We start from the raw sequence: 25,697 nt of genomic DNA, 5'->3' as shown, positions 1-25,697 counted from the left end.
GGGCAGCACAGGAGAAATCTTGGATACGGGAGTGAGATATGGTTACCAGAAAGAAAGAAAGGCGACGGTCATTGGCCGACCAGAGTGGGTGGGAGAGAGTATGTATGGAGATGAGGTTGGAGATGTAGAAAGCAGTGGAGTTAGAGAGGGCCTTGTACATGAGGGTGAGGTGTTTGAAGAGGTTTGTGTAGGGGAAGGGGAGCTAGTGTAAGGTTTAGCAGAGAGGGGAGCCAGATGTGGAGCGGTGAGAGAGGAAGATAAGTTTAGCTGTAGCATTAAGTATAGATCGAAGAGGAGCGAGATAGGACAGTCAATTGCCATATATCCATAGGGTACCTATATCCATATTCAACAAGAGATGTTTCCTCAGATCCGCTTGTAGTTGAATATGGACATGATTATACCCAAATTATGTGTTGTTGTTTTTTAAAGTACGTTAGTTTTTTGTTCCTCAATAAATCATGCCCACAATGTGTATCTTAAGCCTTTAGTGTACAACCATAGTATACACTTGCCTTTTGGTTGGGTGTATTTCTTAACAACTGTTTTCAAACATAAGTGTAAGATATCTCAGATATACTCTGCCTGAAAGGAAAAATGTTTGGCAGAAAACGCCTTACTCAATCCATAGAGCTTACTGTTTCAAACACAGCTGGACATGGTTTTGCTCTGTTGAGTTCATTGAGAATGAGAGAATTCTCTATAGCACATGTTAGAGTGATCACATTCCTACAGTATTTCTGGTGGTCGATCTCCACTCAGGTCTGTTTTAAATGACTACACCTACTAATTCCATTAATTGCACTGATTTTATTCTGCACTCCTAATTTACACATTCACTGAGCTGCAGGCATATGAGGAAAGGAACATTATCATTCATGTATGTCCACAGGGAAACAAGTCCATATTGAAGAGGAATATTGAAGCTAGATACTATTATGGCTGTGTTAACATATTCATGATATGAATTGACTCATTGCATCTCAGGTGTCTCTTTCAATTATTTTTTTCCAATGGCAGATATGATGTCAATGAACTAATAATACAAAAGTTATTGAAATATGTTTCTAAGAAGGTACATTAAGTTACTCCTAGGTTACTATATATTATAGTTAGATATTAATATTATATTACAATATATTTTTACATTTTTCAAGGTTATTGTGACGCAGCTGGCTGCATTTAGATTAGCCTGGCTGTTTGCCAGTACATGCAGATCTGTGCCTCTGGGATCAATGGTGAAGAATACCTTAACATGAGGTGGTAATATGATTAATAATGTGATTAATAATGCTGGTACAGGTGTCAGCAGTAGTAGTCAGGATATGTCAGTTTTTGCACTTGAACAGTTACACGGGCATGATAATTGATGATCTGTTAGTATTGAATTTAACCGGAAAAGTGACTTGTTAATTGAACAGCATGAAGGTAATTCCCCTCTCAACTGTAGGTAACACGTTTCTTCCGTACATTTAATACATTAACTTTAATAGGTTGCTCATTTCATTTTCTATTCACCAGAATAGTAGCACGACAACTGTGCTTCTCTAACATGGGCAGTGTGATTTAGATTTGAGCTAGAACATGCTCATCTCCCAACTATATATCTATCTGCACATTTTAAATTTGCCCGTCTGAAGTGCAACATAGTTTTGTCAAGGTGCAAAATTACACCTCCTAGTTGGATATAGCCTAGCTTTAAATATTATTTTTTTTAACCACTTAATAATTGTAGACTAAGATGACTGTTTTCGTCCCTACAGGACCAGACCAATTTTTCTGTCTTGGGAGATGTGTGCTTCATCCAGAACAACTTTTCAATTATTTCATTTGTTTAAGCATGTTTTATACTTTCTTTTAGGTGAGATATAGGTTTCTTTTGCCAGCATATCAAAACAGTTATTTTTATTTAATTAGTTAAATATACACAAAAATCAACAAAAATAGAGAAGATGTTTTGTTCCATGAATTCCCACATGAAGTGGGGCTGGAAGCTGCAAAAGGCAGTCCATTAAAAGTAATGGCTGAGACATGATTGCCACCACCTCCAAATAGGCGCATATCAATGCAAAACATCATTTCCACTTCAGGTCAGAGCCGGATTTAGACCTCATAGGGCCCTAGGCAGGATACTGTTTTTGGGCCCCCTCCCTGAAACAATCCATAGAACTATATTTTTGCAGCCTACCATAAACCCCTATAGTTACGTAGAAGTGAAAGCATGTGCCGCCCCCCCTCCCCCGACTCGTGGGGGGGGGGGGGTGCCGCGAGTCGGGGGAGGGGCCGATTTTTTTTTTTCATTTTTTTTTTAATTACTCCTGTCCCCCCAGCTGTGCCCCCCGAGAGCCGCTAGGCCCTAGGCAGGTGCCTAGGTTGCCTAGCGGTAAATCCGGCCCTGCTTCAGGTCCATGCTTTCCTAAATGCCCTTTAGACTGGCATTATGAATACACCACGGTATGCATTGTATTTGCCCCTACAAGGTGAGCTCATATACCAAGAACACAGCGGCACGGTATCTGGAACATAAGACCCATTCTGACATTTATCTAATTGCCATGAAATGCTGCTCTACCCCCAACCACTCGCATAATATTCCATGTAAGTGTTGCAGGAGCCATCAGGCGCTTGGCAACAGGTTCCTGATCACAACAGGTGTCCAAGAGTATTGTGTGCTATCTGTATATTGTATATATTGTACAATGTTTTACAATTGGACATTTTATACAGACACCAATACCACTTCATCCCTCAACCCTATAAATAATGCAGATTTACGCATGGGTAATTTACGATGTAACAAGTGCAATGCAAAAACTTTTAACCCCATTTCACATGCACACACATATATAGATGCTTAAAATGTTCTGTTGGAAATCTGGAATAAGAGCACCAGAACTGATCGTACCCTTTGCACAGCATTCTACTGGCTTGCAAATGAATGGATTTCAACCAGTTTGCATAGTGCACTTTCCTTTTAGTTCATTTAAATATCAGGTTTGTAACTATATTGTATTGTAAAGGTTACACTGTTGCATAATCATAAAAGATGGTGTCATTGGGAGAATGATGTATTTCATAATACACAGTCCAAGAATAATTGCATGCAGCTAATATTCTGGCAATTGCTAATAGCAAACAATGAATCCTGTTATCATATATTCATCATAAAAGGCATCTAAAGAAAATCTCCCTTGAATCCTTGGTTGAGCTACTTCCCAAATAATGCTCTTTATATTAAATATATTAATAAATTGAACAAAAATACAGAAAAGTGACACATAAAAATGTAATGAAATAACAATAAAATACATCTTTGAATATTTATTATACTCATTATTCACTTATGACCTCATGTATAGATGATGAGAAAACACATCATGAAGCTTTGGTTAGTTATCTCACTTGAATCTTAAATTCGTTATTTTGCACATTGTTCTTAAATTTAAAATTTCACACAAAAAACTGGCGTAAATGAAAAAGGTTCAGACAAGGGCAGATTCTGTCATTTTTCTACGGCAGTTTAAAAAACATCTGATTTAGACAGCACTGCTTTTTCTCTGTGCATCAAGATTCATTAATGTCCCCCACAAAGTCTTTCTTTTTCATCTCTTTTTACACAAAGACCACTGCAGTCAAAGCTCTATATACAAGGACATTTCAGTCAGTCAAATAAAATAACATCTGGATTTTTGAACATTTGTGGGTGATCTGGGTAAAAGAGAAGGGAAAGTGGACAGAAACTAACTCTATTGCATAACTGAGACACCTGGCCGCTTACTATCTGGTACTATCTGCCACTGTTAGTCAGGAGGGTACTGGGCAAATGAGAGCTCAATCAAGACTCTAGGGAGGGGGGGGATACAATTTAAAGCGAAGTGCTGCGTGATAAGATTATGTTTGGCCTGAAATCTCTACTCATTTTTGCTCCCGCCTAAGGTGCGAGCAAAAATGAGCAGATATTCCTCTACCATAATAAATGGAAGAGTGCACAGGAGCTCATCAAGCGAATTGCTCCCTAGGAGTTTCTTACATTCCCCTGGAACAATATTCAAATTCTTTTTCAAAGGGGAAATGGGCTTTGTGCCCTACTGCACAACAAGGAATAACCCTAAAATGCACACCTCTTTATCTCCTTTTAATAATCTTACTCTACTAAATTAAATTTTGGTTCTGCAATGCTCTGTAAGACTGAGTGCACCATACTCCATATATATGAAGGAACACTTTCAATCCTTTCAACTCCCCCAATGTCCGATGCAAACATTTGCTCCTCCACAAAAGCCACCATCTTGCTCCACATACCCACACTCTATGGTAAAAACCTGGGCATATTGCTCTATTTGGAGCAAATCATATATGTTGGCATTAATAATCATGCACTTAATAATGCTTGTAAATGGGCACATGCTGACAATCAAGGCAGTAGGTGAACCTACAGATGGAATAATAAAATGAATAAACGGGCAGCATGAGTCAAAATTGAATGTTAGTAATGTCTGCAGAGTTTTGTTCGAACATGTGGTTTACATTTACTAAGGATCTATTCTTTTTTTGCAAGAATAATCTTATCAGAAAAATACCCAAAAGCAACCCGTGCGAAACAGCCGTGGACAACTACTAAATGGGTTACACTTCAGGATGATTGACCTCCTTAAGGGCAATGAGGAAAATAAGTCAACATTTCCTGCTTCTTTTAGACATACCCTGTTTAGATCCACATCACTCCTACTTTTAGGCTGTGCCCTTTCAAAGATAGTCTCATCTTATTTGATTGGAGAGCTTTATCTGTTGACCACCATTGTAAAGGAAGAACAAATTCTTCAAAAATGTAAAACTTAGACCATTTATCAAGGAGGTGGTATTTTGGTCACAAAATAAACATCTTATGAGGTTCTTAACTCAACAATAAGTTTCAATATTGTGTTTTCTCATCTCATCTCAAGCATGTATTTAAGAGACAAGTTGAATCGACAGCAGCAATATCTGGTCATATTACTGCTGAGGAGTTGTTTGGTCCCATGTTACACCTACCTTCTATCCAAGATTGGCAACAGCTCTCTTAACTTTCTTGGCACATGTCAAGACTTTTCATAACTACATTGTTGATATTTTCTTTCTATGGTACGGCCAAAAGACATATGCCAGCAGTTTATGGATCTAATTAATTTAAAATGTGTTATCATGGGGTTCCCCTCCAGTTACCGGCAGTTACTTTGAATCTTACATTAAACTTGGCTCTGTTAGACATGTGATTATGGATTTGGACCATGATGAAACCTTAGGAAAGTTTCTGCTACAATGAATATGGTGACCTCACATTTTATAAAGAACATTTACAGTAACTTTCGGAATGTCACAACTGTTCTTCTGTAGACGGGAACCTTAGTATGGTGATTTGAAAGAAGAAAAAAAAGAGAGACCTTTTCAAAATGAAACTTGGTGAATTTTTACTTTGAATATTTGTAATTCCCATGGTATAAACGAGGATTTGTTAAATAATGGGTACAGTAGTTACGTTTATTCAAACTATTTATCATCCTCCTATCCGACCCCTTTTTTGGATTGTAGATCAATTTCATCTTGTGCTATTGATGACATAATCCTTCTCTGAGCCTGCACAAACCTGGGATTTTGAGGCTAGCTTTTCTTTTTTGCAGTCTGTGCAGTAGCTGTGGCATATTCCCTATTGTAGAACTTTATATACACAGAGGTTCATACATTATGCCATGTTGAAGCTGCTAGGTGGAATGCAACATATCATTGTGAAGGCTACGCCAGACATGGTCTCATGAGACTTTGGCATGGTATACTTTTTTGCTTGACGAAAGCCACTAGTGTCTGAGGATCTATTCTTCTTTGCTCTGTATATCTTTCCGTCTAATTGCTACTATATGATAGTAAGCATTAGGGAGTGCATTGTATTTTGAATATATCTTGATGTGCAGATGCATTCTCTTAGGGCATTGTACCCTAAGCACTATGAGGATTTATGAGTTAATATACTCCCTTCCTACTCTTTGATTTGATAAACTTCGAAGTCTCTTTATACATGCAATTATATGGCACTTTGAGTAATTGTACCCATTGTTCCCATTGTGGCTACTGTGGGGTTAACTTTTATTATTTATTTGAACACATTTGAGTTCAGGTACTTTATGACTTCAGCATATAATAATTATAAATTACAGTTTGATCTGTGTTATAGGCTCTTCTCTGAGCAGTATGGTTTACCTATTTAAATGTGCTTCGTCATAAGTTTTCACCAGTGTTGTGCAGGTTTAGTTATGTGAACCTAGGAACACCTCCATATTAGTTTTTGATTATTCAAGTATGGTGGCACAGTGGTTAGCATTGGTGCCTCAGCACTGGGTCCATGGTTCAATTCCAACCGGCATGTGGAGTTTGCATGTTCTCCCAGCATTAGCGTGAGTTTCTTTGATTCTGTTAAATGGACCCTAGTGTGTTCGTTTGTGTGTGCTTGTGTGGTAGGGAATTTAGACTAAGTTCCAATGTGGAAGGGGTTAATGTGAATTATTCAATATTCTATAAAAACTGTTGCTTAATATTGTGGTGCTATACAATAATATCCACCTCTAGCGACTGCCTTTAATGCACTTTATTATTTATGTATTACCGGTACTTTTAATGGATATCATTGTGGTAAATTGCAATCTAATGGATATCATTGTGGTAATCTGCAATCTAATGGATATCATTGTGATAGGCATAGTGGAAGTTGGATGAAACAACTGTGTGTATGCTTCACTGTGCAGCAGAAATGCAAATTCTCCTGGTCACATGGTGTTCTGGTGATGGGATTCAGCTCTCCTCAGAGTGTGCAAGAGATGCAGGGACTACTTGGTGTGTGTGTTGACTTTTGTGCTGTGTACAGAATTTGTGCCACAATATTCAGGGAGAAAACTGTATCTAGAGCTTATTTTACTTCTCTGAAAAAAAAATATGGAAAGCGGTTGTGTATTTTTGCCTGTCAGTTCAACCCAGGGGTGAGGATGAGTTTATTCCTGATTGACTTAAACTCCATTTTGCTTGTCTTTGGTAATACATTTACACAGTTCACAAATCTTAGATATAAATATATATTTATTTTTTCTATATAGTTTTTCTGGGGTTTTTTTGTTGCTCATTTGCTGATTTTTTTATTGTTATGATCATTATTTTGAGAAACATGACACCAGGGAGTTCATGCAAGACTCGCATTTTATAATGAATATTTGATAATGACAGGATCCATTGTTTTCTATTACAAACTGTCAGAATTCTTGTAACTTTGTGTAATTATCCTTCACCTACATATCATGAGAGAATAATGTATAAATGCATCCTTTCTCTGAGCCTCTACAATTAAGTGCCTAGAGGCGTGAAATGTGTTAGGACGAGTGAGTCCGAGTCCCTGCTCTGAACCTCTATGTCCACTACTGTATTTTGGGGGAAAATCTGATTTTGTATACGGCCTACTTCTGAGTGCAGCCATTCTTCTATAGTGAATCTGTGACATGAATCAGCCAGGCTATGCGGCAGTGATATGACACACTTTACTCATCATCATCATCACCGTTTGTTTATATAGCGCCACTAATTCCGCAGCGCTGTACAGAGAACTCATTCACATCAGTCCCTGCCCCATTGGAGCTTACAGTCTAAATGAACTAACACACAGACAGACACACAGACTAGGGTCAATTTTGATAGCAGCCAATTAACCTACCAGTATGTTTTTGGAGTGTGGGAGGAAACCGGACCACCCGGACAAAACCCACGCAAACACGGGGAGAACATACAAACTCCACACAGATAAGGCCATGGCAGGAATTTAACTCATTACCCCAGTACTGTGAGGCAGAAGTGCTAACCACTTAGCCACCGTGCCGTGCTACTCCACAGATTCCACATTTTCTTGCTTATTGCAGACAATTTAGAAAGTACACACAACGCTATATTGCCTACTGAGGAGCCTGACCTGCTCAGAGCGCTGCATCGAAGATTAGAAAAGATGTCACAAATGAGTAATCTCACATGTACTACTGCACTTTTCCAAGTTACCCTCTTTGTAGTATAAAAAATATTTGTTTGGTACATTTTTTCAATTTGCAAACTTAATAAGATTTTAACTGAAAAATGGGCTCCTACTAGTTTTCCATTGCACATTCCTGAATCATACAAAAGATAACTCGCATTACTAAATAAAAGGCTTATTAGTCATTATAGAGGAGCAGTGAACAAAGTTGCTTGTCATTATATTTAACATAAGTTCTAAAACAAAGCAAAATTCTATTTTGCAATGTACAAATATTTGCAGAGTGAACGGTTATTTTGTTAACTTGGTTTTCCAAGCAGTCATATCTGTCAGATTTGAAAGCCAGCAACATGGGAGAAAACATCTTTCAATGAAACAGCTCAAGCTGTAATTTGTACAAATTGCTGCTTTGGCTTCTTACCACCCTGCATCCTAGTGCAAATGGATTCTTAATGAGACCTTAAATGGAAATATTTCAGATATTTTAAGTTTTCATACTCTTACTACAATAAAGAACCACTTAAAATGGACCCTTCCGACCTTACGTAAGCGTGAACAAATGATGAGACATGTCTGTAGCTATTTAGAGCATCAGTCTCTGCGATTTTAGCTATAGATGCTTATAAAACGAGTCTCTTTCACAGATCAGGTACAAGATAACACAAACTGCATGTATGGCATCCAACAGCTTCCAATTTAGGACAACTGTAGGTAAATTTGTACTAATCAATACTGTGTGTGCAGGAGAATTTTAAGTTAAAGATTTATATTTGGGATGTCATTTTTATAAATTAGTACAGTCATCAGGAATGTTTTTTAAAGGACAAGAAATCCTTTATGGACTCCCAAGAACAGTCGAGGGCTGGAAAATTTTAGCCCGACGGACAAGACTCGACTCAGCAGCCTATTAGGAACATTTTAAAGGAAAGAAAATGCAGGTGGCCCAGTCTTCCAGCCCAAGGTAGCCCAGTATGGGACCAGCCCAGGGGGGGCAGATGCCCTCCAGCCCAGTCTGCCCCTGCCCAAAGGTGTAACCCCTAATGACCCCTATTCAATGTCTAATTGTTTGCTAGATACACATACTGAGAGTATATCTAGCCCTTATATTTGCTTAAGATTCTCAATCTATGGGGGTACTGGCACATGCAGTCCTCTATCTATGCCCGTCCCCCACATGTGGGTCATTTGTCTGCTGTTAGCGGTCTGAGCTAAGCAGCATGCAAAGCTCTTTGCCCCCAACAATGAGGTTCAGTTTGTGCCATGCTGGGCATACACAGAGGACTGTAAACACACAGATCAGCCCTGGCAAGTCCCAGCTCTATATAACATAAACTTTTACCCTAAGTAAACCTCTGAATATTCTCTCAAGATTTAAGTACAGTTTTAGACCTAACATAGACCGAAGTCTCTGTCCCACTAAAAATATTTTTTGTTTGTTTTGTTACATTTGAGCTCACCTAATTGTATTTGCTTTCACGTAAGATACAAGCATTACAAAACTCACTGCAATGGCAAAACATGTCAAACATTAAATTGGTTCTGCTTGGAAAGAAATCCTGGACTCAAAATTCAGAGATTATACATTTGTTATTTATATATTTGGGTGATTAACTACAATCACAAAAGTTAATGTGATTTTTTTTACCATTTTAACAGGGAAAAGTAATAGCAAGGAACTGGTGGCAATATGATGAGTAACGTACAAAAGAGGGGTCCAATATTTATTTAACTGAACTGAACACATACATTATTACCTTAATTATTCAAGCAAACAAGAAGACACATAGAATGTGATACTCAAATAATCACAGAATTATAGATAATTCCTAATCACCAATGTCTCTGATGCCTAGCTGGCCAGGCCACATAAAAAAGGCTATTATATTATTATTATGGCTTATCTCCTCTATGGAGTGTGCGATATGTCCACTCAGGACAGGTCGACAGGTGCCGCTCTACCCTCCATCCCTGACCCTGAGCCAGGAATACCCCTGGGGGTAATTATATTAAGTAGCAAATCTACCAAATCACCGATATTCGGCGAATTTGCCAGCATCATTTAAAATGACAATGGGTTTAAAGACGAGTTTTGCCTTTAAACTCTGTTGTCGTTTTAAATTATGCCGGCAAACTCGCCGATTATTATCGATTTGCTAGAATTGATAGTTAATACAATTACTCTCTGAACTCTTTTATAACAAAGAGATTATCTTAATACATCCCTTCTCTTTTGTTTAGAAAGGTGGGATTGTTTTATAGCTCTCTTGACGATAGCTGCGACAGAGCACTCGTTTTGGTGTCCTTGTGATTGCATCCCCAATAATTACATGCAATTAAATTAATAAACTGTATTACATGAGGTTCTCTGTAATCACTCCCCTGTTTTCCTACAAAGGATATCAATGACATTATTTATAGTTACATTACTAAGTAGAGTATTTACAACTAAGAGATTTTATGTATGGGCAGCACAGTGGCCTAGTGGTTAGCACTTCTGCCTCACAGCGCTGGGGTCATGAGTTTGATTCCCGACCATGGCCTTATCTGTGTGGAGTTTGTATGTTCTCCCTGTGTTTGCGTGGGTTTCCTCCGGGTGCTCCGGTTTCCTCCCACACTCCAAAAACATACTAGTAGGTTAATTGGCTGCTATCAAAAATTGACCCTAGTCTCTCCCTCTCTGTCTGTCTGTCTGTGTGTGAGCGTGTGTCTATATTAGGGAACTTAGACTGTAAGCTCCAGTGGGGCAGGGACTGATGTGAATGAGTTCTCTGTACAGCGCTGCGGAATTAGTGGCGCTATATAAATAAATGATGATGTACTATAACAGTTTGCTTATTCATTTTCCAGACACTCCCAGATTATAACTAGCAGGCAATGTGTTTCTCTCCTCTGATTAATACAAAGCCATGGTAGCTGCAGTGCCTAGACACTAAAAAATAATTTCCATTATCCCACATAAATAATTACTTGCACTGTGTTTTCTAAGTAGTATTCTAAGTAGTAATTAACTCAATTTCAGGCCATACTTACAGTCTGGAGCTTCTGTGTCTGTACATAGCCTGTAATACTCTTCCAAACGTTCAACATTCTCTTGGTTAATACTTTCTTGCAAAGAGGTATCACCAAACCTATAAGAGTGAAAATAATTAAGAAAGTTACTCTTGGGACTATCAAAAAAAACAGTCAATGTAATTGACCCTAGTCTCACTGGCGACTAACTGTGACAAATTAATATAATCCTGCTTTTAAATAAGTATGCTCTTTGCATGTCATGCTTTGCTAAGAAAAACACACACCAGGCTAAGGGTTAGATTTACTAAACTGCGGATTTGAAATAGTGGAGATGTTGTCTATAGCAACTTATCAGATTCTAGCTGTCATTTTGCAGAATGTACTAAACAAATGATAACTAGATACTGATTGGTTGCTATAGGCAACATCTCCACTTTTTCAAACCTGCAGTTTAGTAAATTTAGCCCTAAACCTGGATTTATTTGCTAAAAAGGGTTGTTCATGACATCCTATGTCATGAAAATGTTGTATGTTTTATACATTCTTTGTTGTTCAGTAAGTATACAGCAAGTAATATGTTGTATGAGATCTGGATCAATATTATGCTATTCTAGACCATGTATCTGTTGTACAGTTTATTATTTTTAACCAACTCAAAAAGCACATTTGGTCAAATGGGTGTTCAGGTCATTCATTTAAAAGCGAAGATTGTGAAATCACAGACTGGTCTTTAGTTTGCAATTTCATTGAACGAGAAATGCCTGCTAACGTAAAGTTTAACAAGTACAAATGTAATAAAGTTGCAAGTCCATCAGATTCAACTTTTCATAAATTGCAATTGCGCTGATCCAGATTAAGGCAACCATCCATCCCCTCCCTTTGTGTCCCAAAAAATGTCAACATAATAAATTCTCTGGGAAAAGAATAGCTCATTTAATTTAGAAAAAAAAACGTACTTCTCTCCAGGTACATTTTCTTACCTTTCTGCAATAGTTTGCTGCTCATTAATTCCTATATTAAAAAGCACCGGGTACACACTTAGCAGTTTTCCATCTTTAATCTCTTGCGGGAGCAACTCAAACATTTTTGTTGGAAGTTTGACCTCGACTACATAGTGCTCTCTAGGGGTAAAATTCAGGCAAAACATTATTACTTATCCCGAAAAGGCAGAAATATAAAGAAAATATATATTGTATGTGGGTTTTCTCATTATGGTCTGTATAACAACCTTTAACATAGAAGTGACCTTGTTTAATATTACAATTACACTCCATTATACATGGGCTCTGTGACATTGTACAACGAGGTGGAGAGTTTGAATGGAACTACATATTTTAGACTACAATGCTTGATTTACCATATTGAAAATTACCAAAATATTAAATTAAATGCAAACAGAAATGCATCTGATTTTTAGCAATTTCTTCTTTACAAAAACGGGGGAATTTAATCCAATAGATAATCCAAATCCCTCTTTATTATAAAGTAACAAGAGAATAGATCTTTGTTTTTAATATACACAATATCATCAATTATAAGAAGAGCACATTAAGTAAAAACCATGTTATGATGCAGGGATTGGACATTTTTGTTGCATTAGGGTAAATACTGTCTGCATTCACATGAAGGACACAAACACTGGGCAGCTTTACTTTTACAGTGTATCTCACAGACAAGATAAGATGCACCCTCTACCCAACTCTAAATCTGTTCTCAAATTTTAACTTTGCCATCCTTGCACCTTCTAGTTGTATTTACTCCTAACTCTAAGTGAGACCCCTAAATGTGCTCACCAGCTTCTGCCGGCTTCCATTAACTGCTTAACATGTCCGTCAAACGTCAAAAATGGTGTGTTCAGCCTTTAGTAGGCAGTCACCATATTGCAGCGGTGGCTACAGCACTGTCTGCAGTTTTAAATGTGGATCCCAGCTGGGAGCAGAATGTAGCTCAGTGCGGCAGGGACCCCAGTCAACTTGACTGAAGACTGACCCGGGTCAGCCGACGTCCACATCATATGACCTGCTCTGCACAACACAGTGATGTCACAGTGAAACAGTTCTTCCAATTAGGGGAGGAGGGTGAGGAGAGTGAGGAGAGTGTGTAGTGTGATCTCTCTCCTTCTCTGTGGGCTCCAGCAGTAAAGGTAAGTGGGGAGGTGTGAGAAGTCTGTAAAGGGCATGTGGGTAAATCTGATGGCATGTGGAGAGATTTGATGGGCATGTGGAGAGCTGGTGTGCATGTAAGGGGCATGCACGAAGATCTGATGGGCATGTAAGGGGCCTGTGGGGAGGTCAGATGGGCATGTTAAGAGGTCTGAAGGGCATGTAAGGGGCATGCAGGGAGATCTGATAGCATGTGGGGAGATCTGATGGGCATGTTGAGAGGTCTGAAGGTCATGTAAGGGGCATGCAGGGAGATCTGATGGGCATGTAAGGGGCATGCAGAGAGATCTGATGACATGTGGAGAGGTCTGATGGGCATGCAAGGGGCATGTGGGGAGGTCTGATGGGCATGCAAGGGGCATGTGCAGAGGTCAGATGGGCATGTGCAGAGGTCAGATGGGCATGTGGAGAGGACTGAAGTGCATGTGGAGAGGTCTGATGGGCATATAAGGGGTATGCAGGGAGATCTGATGGCATGTGGAGAGCTCAGATGGGCATGTGGAGAGGACTGATCGGCATGAAAGTTGCATGTGGGCAGGTCAGAAGGGTATGTTAAGGGCATGTGAAAAAGTCTGAGGGGTTAGCCATTTATGACTGTTTTTTTCCCCACGTTGACAGTTCCCTCCACAGCGACTATAGATACAGTAGCAGTGAATTAGTAGTCCTTTCAACCCTCCTCCACCTGACACAGCAGCACGGTGAAATATGTGGAGAGCTGAGCTGATTTGATGATTAATGAGAACATTTTGCCAATGTCCAATATTTTCGGCACCCTAGGTGTTACTAGACGTACCCCTCCAGTGGCTCACCACAGCACAGAGTATCCCTCTCTAGATTTCCCTGGGTGCATACCCTAATGGAATGTGCTGCACACACCTATATACCTGATTTCCAGCAGAATTCCTATTTCAACTATCAGAAGTAATTTCAATACCAAGTTTAATTATTTTAATGAGGGAAAATAATTTTTAGTGGAGGGTTTAATTTAGAAAATGAGGATAATGTGCAGTTACGTAGTGCACATTTTTATACAAAATTGACTTATGTCCTAGCTTGGAATATATGCTTCTTTATTATTAATATTTATTTATATGGAGACCACATACTGTGCAAAGCTTTACAAGTGGATCATAGTAGTTAATCCAGATGGACTGGACTGGCTCAGCAAACTAGGACATTTCCTCAGATTTACAAGCATGCACAAAAGTATCTGACAACACCATTTATTACATAGAGCATTAAGTGATCTCAGGAGATCCCTTAGTTGCCCAAGGACCGGTGTGGGGCCCTGTATTGTCAGAGCAATGCCGTTTGTCATCACGCAGAGGTACCTAACTCAATCAGGCCTTGTGAATAAAAAATAAGTTACAGTGCTTATTATGTGTGTTTCTTCATGTAACATCTACAGCACTTTTCTAGGGGGATTGAACAGTACTTGTGTGAGGTGGGGGTGATGCACCCAGATGGATGTCCCTAATGGGTCAGCATTTATCTTTTGGAACTGCTGAATGTGCATTCAGTTAATACGGGTACTAAGCATTGCTGTAATAAGTGTAACAAAAAAATTCTTTACTGCACTGTGTCTGTATTTATTGAGTTAAAGTTACTGTTATATAGCGAGGTCTGGTGGATATACATAATCTGGTGGAGGTTCAATCACACAAAAATTAATTAAAGAGATGTCACTTAACCATAACTGACTAAGAGATCTGTGTATGATATAGTGGACCTGGACACACAGGGGTCCAATGATACAGATGATAAACAGGTAACCTGATCAAATGATACTACTGCAATCTAAAAGCACAACTAATTTTTACAATACAGTGTCAATTTAAATCTAAATCATAAAAATAATTAAATAAAATCAGAATTTGTGGTCAAAGCGGAAATTTGATAGTTTTACAATGAATGCAGTAGGAGAAGTGACCACCGCATAGCTCTCATATTTAGAATCATGAAAATGGGACAAGCTCCGCCCTCAAACAAGAACATTTTTGTTAAACCCCACCCACTTTTTGTTACACCACACCCCTTTTTCAGCTTGTGAATCGGAAGGTCTTGTCAAAATCAGGACAGTTGGGAGGTATGCCAACATATGCCAGCCCACTTTGGGCACTGTTATAGACATTACTATTTTAACTCCTCAATGACTGAAAGTAGTTTGCACCTTAAATAATGAAACAATATTTTTGTTTACTTTGCCAAGAGTAATGTTTTTTTTATTTTTAACTCTATGCAAACTGTGCTATATTTTTTCGGAAGAGATAAGGCTTTTACTTGGTAGCACAGTGAATTAAATACTTTAAATAAGGAAAAACAAGCAAAATTACAAGAAAATAAATAGTTCCAGAATTCTTCCTACAGTTGCAAAACACCCCAGAAAATGACCTGAGAGAATTATCACCTCTCTCATGTGAGTATAAGTATACCAGTCATATGCTCTTTTTTGTGGTCGTAGGTAAGTACAAATAAGAGTTATGGCATGATATTTTTCCTTCACTTTTTCGTTGGTTATTTATTTTTATTTTTTTAACAAGGGGAAACTTAAACAGATATCATGGACTGAATGAGGTCTTCTTTTTTTCAACACTAGTAAATCCAATGAAAAATGGATCTACTAGTACCTAGTACAATATATATTATTCTATTTCGATCTATAAGTATTGATTTGCATGAGATACCCAATTCAGTTCACCCATGCATTAAACTAGACCTTTGTTTCCTGTATATCCACTATGATGATATCATGAGGATTTCCTCTTACAAATACGAAGCTGAACAATCCTGCATAACACTAGTTAATGTTTCCCTTTCTATGCATGAACTCATCTATGCTGGTGAAAACGGTTCATCCCAGGTCTAAACAATTTGCTCACCTCAGACCAATTCCTTTCATACTTATGTATTTGATCAAACAATGTGACTTTTCAGTGTTGTTACAAGTAATCTACAGCTTACTTATGCTGTGCTGCCATTACCGTCACCTTTTCTCAGTGTTATTTTATGTGTTTTGTATACCTTTTCAGTTCTTGCACTGACTTATAAACTTATAGGGAATAAAGTTCAGGTCCACAGAGAAAAAAAAGAAACCCACAATTTAAACAAAACTTGGGAATTTGCTTTTTGCAATTTAAGATCATTATTTATCATTTATCTAAGAAGTTTGTTAATAATTTTATTGAAATATGAAAATGTCAGACCTTATAAATATAAATAATATTTCCAACACCAGACGTAGACAAGATACAAGGATATAACTTGTGATTCAATAACAGGGAATTGATTGTGGCAATATCAACATCACAATGCATCACAACACTAATTAGTTGTGCAATCTTATATGCTTTAAAAAACAAAATGTTTTCTTAATTTAATTCCCCAGGTGAGAAAGAAAATGTCTGTTACAGGCAATTCTTACCGTCTTCCAGTCACAACAGGCATAAAGTCGTCCATTTTGGCCTCAGTTATTTTAAATACTACGTGCCTCAAATCCGAAATACTGACAGCCATATCTTCTAGCATTCCGACTTCCTCACCTAGGTGCAACATGGGCATCAAAAGTGACATGTAAGAGGAATTACTCTCTGTAGCACATAGGGATATTCTTATACAATTGTGGACAGTAAATATGTAACAACTTATCTTATGATGAATAAATACAGTACAAAATGCACTTTTCTGCTAGTTGATGATTTGCTATTAAAAAGCAACCCGCAAACCGCTCTATAGTAAATTCGGCAGTGTGGTGCACTAAACAGCCAGGAATTGAAGGTGATGTGCGGTGGATTGTAACCGATGTATCAAACGGCACTTTGTGCATTTACCCAGTGCTTTTTTTGTAAGAAAAGAGGTGCTAGAACTCACATCACATAGTCAGTCACTGTACACATACCCACACACGTCAGTTTTGTAACGAAACATAATGGTCGCCGCCCGCAGTAAGTACTCTGCGCGCGACCACAGGACCAATCACAAGCTGAGCAGCGCCACAAGCCGAGCAGTGCCATTACAACCAGCGCGGACAAAGCACACATGCATTGGATTCGACACACAAGCAGCCCGCATGTATCGTTTTAATGTTGTTGCCGCCGACCTGCTACGCTCGACAGGGCGATTCAAGTCCACGTGGACCAAACATCAAATGTTCAAAAGTTACTTTTAAAACTTGGAAAATACTTCGAAAAAAGATGCCGGAACACCGTTCCGGTGAGTTCTATGACAAAAAAAGCACTGCATTTACCCCATAGTGTTTGGATTTTTTCTGTTTGTACAATATCAATATCATTTGCCTATTATACACACTGCACTGTTTCAGTACTATTTCTGGCATGGATGTTACAACAAAACTGCACAATAATTGAAGTGAAGAAATAATAGACATCTCTATATAAGTCACATCTCTATATCAGTTGACAACACAAAATAAACATTACCCCTTCAAACTGTATCCAAATTGTGTTACATACATCTAAGAAACATTTCCATAGTTCACACATTTCTCACAGAACAGTTATAGAACTTTCTATGTTCAGTTATAGAACATTGTGTTGCATTCCATCCCGTATACAACAAGATTTCCTCTAGCCTTCAAGTGCTCCCTGAAATATCACCTTTAGGCAAGCTTCTCAGATTTTAACATCTAGGCTAATCTAACCAAGTAGCACTTATCTACCCAATTCCCTCAAAACTTCTATGTAGTCCCCTCCTATACTAAAACAACCCAATGACCCCAAGCCAGCATTCCTGTGTGACTGGATCACATAGTCCTACTTATGCACTTTTTCCCACTGCAACCTGAACTGAACCAATATGCAATATGTGTCACTTAACCTCATGTATCAATCTCCTGTTTTCCAAAAGATTGTAAGCTTTACAATAACCCCGTCTGTCTGGTAATACTCTGTCTTGTTGTATTACTGTGCTTGGTCCCAATTGTAAAGCTCTGTGGAGTATATTGGCACTATGTAAATAAATTTGAATAATTATAATAATATTGGTATTACAAATTAGGATAGACATATTTTGGTCAAATAAATTATTCAGATCTATACAATAGACCCAAAAGTGGAAGAATGTGGGGACATTGCAACAAATGTTTGTTCAGACACCTACCCCTGAAATTAACCTGTGGACATGTGCTGTACATTATCGGTAAGGTGAAAACTGCATAATTACCAGATACAATTTCTTCAGAGTACAAGCGAGCAAAATTTTTCATCCGGACCATTTGATGCTACTTCTCTCAGTATCAACATGTGTGTGCAATAGACCAGATGGACTAGTCTTCTTGTGACCGTAAGCTCCAATGGGGCAGGGACTGATGTGAGTGAATTCTCTGTACAGCGCTGCGGAATCAGTGGCGCTATATAAATAAATGGTGGTGATGATGATGACTTGTACAACTACATACCGCCAACTAAGCCTGACTAGATTACAGGATATCTGTAGCTATTGTAATGCGCTACGGAATTTGCTGGCGCTATATAAATAAATGTTGATGTTGATGAGCTATGTCTAACTGAAGTCCATGAATATACATAGTTGATGCATGTCACTATGTATATTTGTATAATATAAAAAGTCAGACTATGCTACGTTAAAATAATTAAATAACTAAACTAATCTTTCCACAGAGCACAGGATGACATTACTTCTCCTGCATTGTGCAGAATGGTGCTTAGACTGGTTTGAAAAGACCAGGATTTAAGATAAGGTGCAGCCGTGTGTTAATCAAGGACGCTTGCGTTCATCATTCATTTAATATGCTCTGCATGCAAAGAGGGGAAGCGCACAACACTGAGCTGGTTGGACACGTTTCAGCTGACTGATTTACAGCTCACTTAACGCTGCCGAGGTTGATGACTGATTTTCATAGCTGCTGGTTGAGTGGGTAAATCACAGCTGCAATAGCTTTAAGCAGGTATAAGAATCTAGCAAATTATGCATCCTTGTTCTTTAAGTGGCTGTGCATGGTTTCTGAAGCAAGAGAACCATAATAATTATTTCAGGAAAGAAATTACTCAGTATGTTGTGAGCAGTTAAGAGATGATCACTTACTGATTACGAAAACCAACAGGGAAGAATTGTCATTTTGCATGGTTAATTAAGTTGGGCTCAGAGTCAAAAGCAATAGATTTGTTCAGAACTAATGCAAATAATTTGTCATTATTTATTGGATATGTTAGTGTTAGAGTTTACATAACTGAATACAAGTACAAGTAAAAGTTTCATCCTTGGAATAATTCTACATGCATGTAACATGTATGGGGGTGGAGCAAGCTGTGGATGTAATTAGACATGCTCCGAACTATGGATCATGTCACTTACCATGAATACTACAGCAAGGATGAGTGAGCCCGTCTAACATGGATATTCTACCGAGAAACTTTTTTCCACTGCTATGGTGCAAATGGGCCAATGATCAGGCAGTAGAACAGCTGGCCTAGGTTGCCTGCAAATCTTTCAAAAACGGCAGCCTCTGACTGGTACCTCAGCTCTGTAGGACATGCAGACCAGAAGGGAACACAGAACACCACCTACTGGAATACTCTGGGTGCTACTTTCGGAGGATTCCCTCCAGACTTGCTTGCAACTGCAAAACCCAATAGACCTTTTGATAGTACCCCCAAATAAATGGGGTATTTGCCCACTACTAATAAGTATGGATGCAAAAATACTACCTAAATTATTACCAATATGCATAATAACATGGTTTCCTCAATCATACACAAAGGCCAAATGAGCTTTATGTCAGGAAAAGCAAATAATGCTAATATTCAGAGGCAAGTAGGTAGTATGCAAAGGAGTTCCACTTAATGTATATGTACAAATTAAGCACTGATTATTGCCAATTGTACCTGGGAGAAATACTTACTGTATGTGCTCAGAAGACCTTCATATTGCACAAGTAATCCCACCATCTCAAGCTGCTGGAGAAAGCCCTGATTATGTAAAGTTGAATGCAGTTTTATTATAAATCCACAGACTAATCCTGAAAGCTGAAAAATGATAAGACAAAGGTAAGTAATGGATATATTATACTTGTATATCAATATAGAAGTGGCGGTCTGTACAATGAAAGGAATCTAATAATTTTACTATCAAAACAGTAGGAGATATATCTATCTATATCTATATATATGTCTAATGGACTATGCATTATTTCTTATTTTTAAATAAACACTTTCCCTATTGGTACCATCTAGAAAAAGAGTGCTGGGCTGTTCATTGTACAATGGACTTATGGTGTTTCTGTATTTCCAGTTTGGACCCTGCAATTGCTACTCACATAGAAACCAATCAGCAATTAGTTTGTATCTATCCTAAATGTAATGTTCATAAATGAGCTGTTATGGCTGTAAAACTATTATTTTATATGACTGACGCATTAAAGGTTGGATCACAGTGGCACATATACCACTGGTGCAGAACACTGGGCTCCTGATCAGTCAGTTCAACATTTGTTTTGTACGTGGAACATATTTGTACCAGGTCACTTGTCTGCAGTGGGAGCCATCTGGTGGCCAAAGATGCCACCCACTTGATTCAGATTGTGCTGGCTATACTGCAGCTGTAGTCAATATTACTCTCAGATAACGAACTGAATTCACACATGGCATGCAACAGGTGCCCAGAGTGGCACTGACTGTGGCACTGTTAGAGTCATAACATGTCTGAGAATAGAAGCAGAGCTTCAGACAAGCTACATTATAATTGGCGGTCAGTGCAGAATGCTGCCCAGCCAATCATAACTGAGTACTGTGAGCTGTGACACTATCCACTGCCAGTGCCTGAGCAGCTACTGGCGCTGCTGCATTATATGTATGAGCTCACCAGGTTGTCTGGCAGGAATAAATAAACAGAAAAAAGGTACTATTATATATCTGTTTATGTATTTTGGGGAATCTGTGTGTGTGTGTGTGTGTGTGTGTGTGTGTGTGTGTGTGTGTGTGTGTGTTTGTGGAGGGGGGTGTAGAAATATTTTTTCACTTGGGCCTCCAATTCCCTAATTTTGTCATTGTTCTCAAAAGTTAAAACTTCAATTCAATTACCTCTCTACTATTACTTATGGATCCCACAATTAGATATAGCTTTTACATATGCCTCTTAAATTACTGCTATTTAGATTTTCATCTATGTGTTAACTAAAATTAAAGGGTGCCTAATTAATGTGCCTGTGTTAATGCTGGCACTAGTCTTTAGTGTGAACTTACGGCTTGGCTGAAAACCACGTCTCTTCTGAAGGTGAGGCGCAGGCATTGGGGCAAGCCACATGCCAATTCTTGAAACACAACAAACGTCATTGATGTCTTTGCCTTATCCACTACTTCTGTAACACAGTCTTTTAGTGTAATTATCAGAGGGTAGAGCTGTTCATACCAGTCTTCTGCACAATAGAAAAAAAAGACAGTGATCAAAGTAAACAGAAAGAACATCATAAAAGGAGTGTCTGCTGCCATGCTGAGAAAACACTGAATACATAAAAGTATTATGCAAACATGCACTCATAAAATAGACATCACATTTGCTGAAATCTTCAGATGCTGCATCCAGTTACCAGCTACCAGACACTTTCACCACTGAATATTGACAGGCTTATGAAACACCTGCTGTTCACCACAGTTATCAAACAGATGTGAGCTGTGGAGTAAGAGAGGAGTATACTACCACAACTATGACAACTACTATTCATATATTAGTGAACTGTCACATACACTTGTAACCCAACCTTGCTTTGAAAATAGCACATGGAAATGTCACATAAGCTGTGTAAAAATAACATCCACCAAATGGAAATTTTACACATAGTTGCCAACTTCCGGAAACTTGTTTCCGGGAGAGGGGGCGTGACTGGAGGGCGGGGCGAGGCCAATCGCGTCATTTTGGCCCCGCCCCCCGCGAAAACGTGATTTGCATCGCAGGGCCAAAATGACACGATTGGCCTTGTCCCACCCCCTCCCGCCCTCCAAAATGGCGTGATTCACAGAGAATCGCGTCTCTGTGTAATCCGGGATGCGGGAGAAATGCCATCTCCCCCGGGAGCCCGGGAGACTGACCCGAATTTCGGGAGTCTCTCTGACTTTCCGGGAGAGTTGGCAAGTATGATTTTACACAATAAATCCTCTTACAATAGAAATATAACCACCATTATCATGATTCAGTATTTAGAAATCGCCAACAGTTTATGCATCCCTGAACTATATCTATAAAATGCACAGGTATTACAAAGAACAAACTAATACAAAAAATAAAGATGCAAATTTCCTGCTTTATTGTCAGATGTTTGTTATAGCTTAAAACACTTTAAAATGTCTGCTGATATGCTATTATAGATGGGCATCTCTATCTTCGACTAAATGTATTGTTTTAACCAGGGGCGGCGTCACATGGGACGCGCACCACATGACAGGCGCCGTCCCATGTGGCAAGAGCAGCACCAGAGGCAGACAGAAGAGTCCCCTACACAGCACAAATGGAACAAGGTAAGTGTGAGGAAAGAAGGAGGGGGGTATGTTATTATAATGTATGAGGGGGGGGTTAATATAATGTGTGCGGGAGGGAGGTATGTTAATATAATAAGCGAGGGAAGGGAGGGAGTCTTAATATAATGGGGCGGGAGCAGGGCCGGATTAACCTGAGGTCTAACTGGGCTACAGCCCAGGGGTCTCGGGCATCCAGGGGGCCCTTGAAAGTGCTCAGCAGCATTATTGATCGGTCGGGGGCGCCCACGGCCTGATCAATGCTGCTGAGCACTTTCACTGCGGTCCTTCCCCGGCACGCTGTAGTCTCCTTACGGAGGAGATCTCGTGAGTCTCACTCTCACGAGATCTCCTCAGTAAGGAGCATACAGCACGCCGGGGAAGGACTACAATGCCAGGAGAAGAGGTAAGTGCATTGGGGGCTGGGGGCGGCTCGGATCATGGGGGGGGCCTCTCTGGGGGCCTCATGGGGGAATGGAGGCCCCCTTAGCCCAGGGGCCTCCATTCCCTTAATCCGGCCCTGGGTGGGAGATAGACTATTAATTTAATGGAGTGTAGGTGGCGACTAATTCTATAATGGGTGCCATTTTATTTGTGGGGTGTTGGTGGGGCAATTTAATTTAAAACTAGGGCATATTAATTTAAGATGGAGCGATGGGACCTTTAATGTAAAGCTGGGGTGGTTTGGGAATATTGATTGAATGTGGTTCTGAGCTTGGAGCGGAGAGCTATTTATTAAATGTGAATAAGAATTATTTAATGTCTGGGATGGTTGTGGGAAATGGTTATATTAAACGTAAATGCTATTAATTTATTGCTGGGCCTGTTTGGAGGGAGGGAAATAGGTTTATTTATTAAATGGGAATACCATTAATTTAATGTTGGGGATGCTTGGAGGGAAATAGTATTCACACATGATAAATAGATCTATTATTTTAATGTTGGTGCTGGAGAAAGGCCTAATTATTAAACGTGGGTGATTTTGAATTAACGCCCAAGCTGGTTGGAGTTTTCTAAATCTCATGTCCCTATTCTTTTTCCAAATAGGGCCTCCAACATTCCAGGATCCAGATAAGCAGGAACTGATCTAAAAGACACCAGCAGCCACAGGTGTTAGGCTGACGGTTAGAACACCAACTTTCAGAATCAGATGGCGGAGGTCTTCACCTATAGCAGCCACCTTTCCCTTAGAGCTTTATACGCTCACCGGTACTCAGATGCCCCCAAGACTTAACTCCAGATGTAGTGTAAGTTGGTAAGTCAAGACTGTAGCGGCAGGCCAGGAGACTGAATAGATGTCAGCAGATAGTCAGACGGAAGCCGAGGTCAAGGGTCACTAGCAAGCAGAATGGTCAGATAACACGCCAAAGGTCGGGGTCACAGGCAAAATAATGAAGTCCAAGGTACAGGCCAAAGGGTCAGGGTCACGGGCAAGCAGGCAGGGTCCAAGTACAGGCAGAAGGTCAGAACAGGAGATCCAATAGAAAAGTAGCAGCGTATCCACAGGCGCTGGAATCACCAGGAACAGGACAGGAGCAGGTCAGCATACAGGGTAGTTAGCACTATAACCGGCAGGGAGGCTAATGCCTTAAATACTAGTACTGGTCAATCAGGGCCTTGCCCTGTAACAGTTCTCAGATGGGGATCGATTAAGTGGCTGGTTACTTAATCAGCCCGCAGGGTGTCAGTGTTTTGGCGCATGTGCCCGGCTGCCCTGAGTTGCCGGGGCGTGCTGGGAGACTGCTCGGCGTCCGGCCGTTGCCCTGGTAACGGTCGGGGCTGAGGAGCAGGAAGTGACATGATGACTGAGAAGCCAGTACAAGGGGAAAGTGAGTCCTGACAGGACTCCTGACAGCCAGAGAGAGCAGGACAGTCTGCTTCACACTGTACTGCTTCTGAAGACAGAGCTGCATCCACCTAACAGTAAATTTGTCTACAATGATAACTATATTACATTATAGGGGCCCCCCTGTCTTAAACACCCCGGGCTCAGGAGCCTTAATCAAGCTCTGGTTAGGGGAAGGGAGGTGATAGCTGCTCCCAGTCCCGGGAGAGGAAACAGCCAGCAGAGCAAGCCAAGGAGTTCTAAATATCACATTTGGTAATCTTGTGAGACAAAGAGCTTCCCTGCTCACTCTACAGGAAGTTCCCACCCTGATGAATGTCAGCAGCACCAGAAGCATAGATAAGTACAGAGAGTGGACTGGGGGTGTCATAATGTGCCTGGAGGATGTGGCGTGATGTGGCTGGAGAGGGCTTGATAAATGCAATGTTTCATTATAATGTATGTACCAACAGCCCATGTTGACCACACCCCAACAAAATGTGGCCACGCCCATGTGAGCACTGCACGGCTGCACACAGTTTATTTACTACTCATCAACAGAGGTGGGCCTGTGTGCTTTAAATACCGGGGCTGATTTTTAGTCTCAGTCCAGCCCTGGTTTTAATTTATTACCGAGATTAAAAGATAATGTGTAACACTTTTGATGGTTAAAGTGTCACCCATTAAATGTATCCGATGGCGACAGGGTAAGCTTCTCTGAAAAGAAAGAAGTTTCAGTAACTGCTTAAAGGTTGAGAAGCTGAGGAACTGTATAATAATGAAAAGTCCCTCAGCTACGAGATAAATTTGATGTAGGATTAAGTAAAATTATGGATATATATCCAAGAATTTGTACGGTGTGGCAGCTGAGGTTTTATTGTAAGTGAGAAGGATCAGAAGGTCACACCTGCTGTCAAGAGATAGCATGCAACGTTGTAAAGGAATTGATATTATTCCCCAAGCAACGTTCCTCTGGATTATTTATTTATTTTTTAATCAAACTACAGGACCGAGGATGTGGGGTTTTTTGTTTTTTTTTATGGATATGGCTTTTCTTTTAGGCTTAAGATGCTAGATTGAAGAATATAATTTTATTTTATGGACAAGCATGGATTACAGATTAAGAACCTAGATGTTTGTGAGTATTACAGGGGTGTTTTTTTTTTTATTTATTTCAAATA

At 39.6% G+C, this 25,697-nt stretch overlaps 1 protein-coding gene across 8 annotated transcripts in view; it reads right to left on the bottom strand.

The window, feature by feature from the left end:
• INPP4B (inositol polyphosphate-4-phosphatase type II B) overlaps positions 1-25,697 on the bottom strand; it is a 481,006-nt gene that overhangs the window by 57,503 nt on the left and 397,806 nt on the right. For all 8 annotated transcript variants that reach the window (XM_075199307.1, XM_075199316.1, XM_075199324.1 and 5 more), the window contains 5 exons: positions 21,426-21,598; positions 20,087-20,210; positions 16,631-16,748; positions 12,028-12,168; positions 11,066-11,163 (listed from right to left, as the gene is read on the bottom strand). In XM_075199307.1, coding sequence (XP_075055408.1) covers positions 11,066-11,163; positions 12,028-12,168; positions 16,631-16,748; positions 20,087-20,210; positions 21,426-21,598 — 654 coding nt within the window. The remainder of the gene's footprint in view (positions 1-11,065; positions 11,164-12,027; positions 12,169-16,630; positions 16,749-20,086; positions 20,211-21,425; positions 21,599-25,697) is intronic.

The sequence above is a fragment of the Mixophyes fleayi genome, chromosome 1 (genome assembly GCF_038048845.1).
Source record: "Mixophyes fleayi isolate aMixFle1 chromosome 1, aMixFle1.hap1, whole genome shotgun sequence".
Lineage (NCBI taxonomy): Eukaryota > Metazoa > Chordata > Amphibia > Anura > Limnodynastidae > Mixophyes > Mixophyes fleayi.
This window is presented reverse-complemented; position numbering and strand designations above follow the sequence as displayed.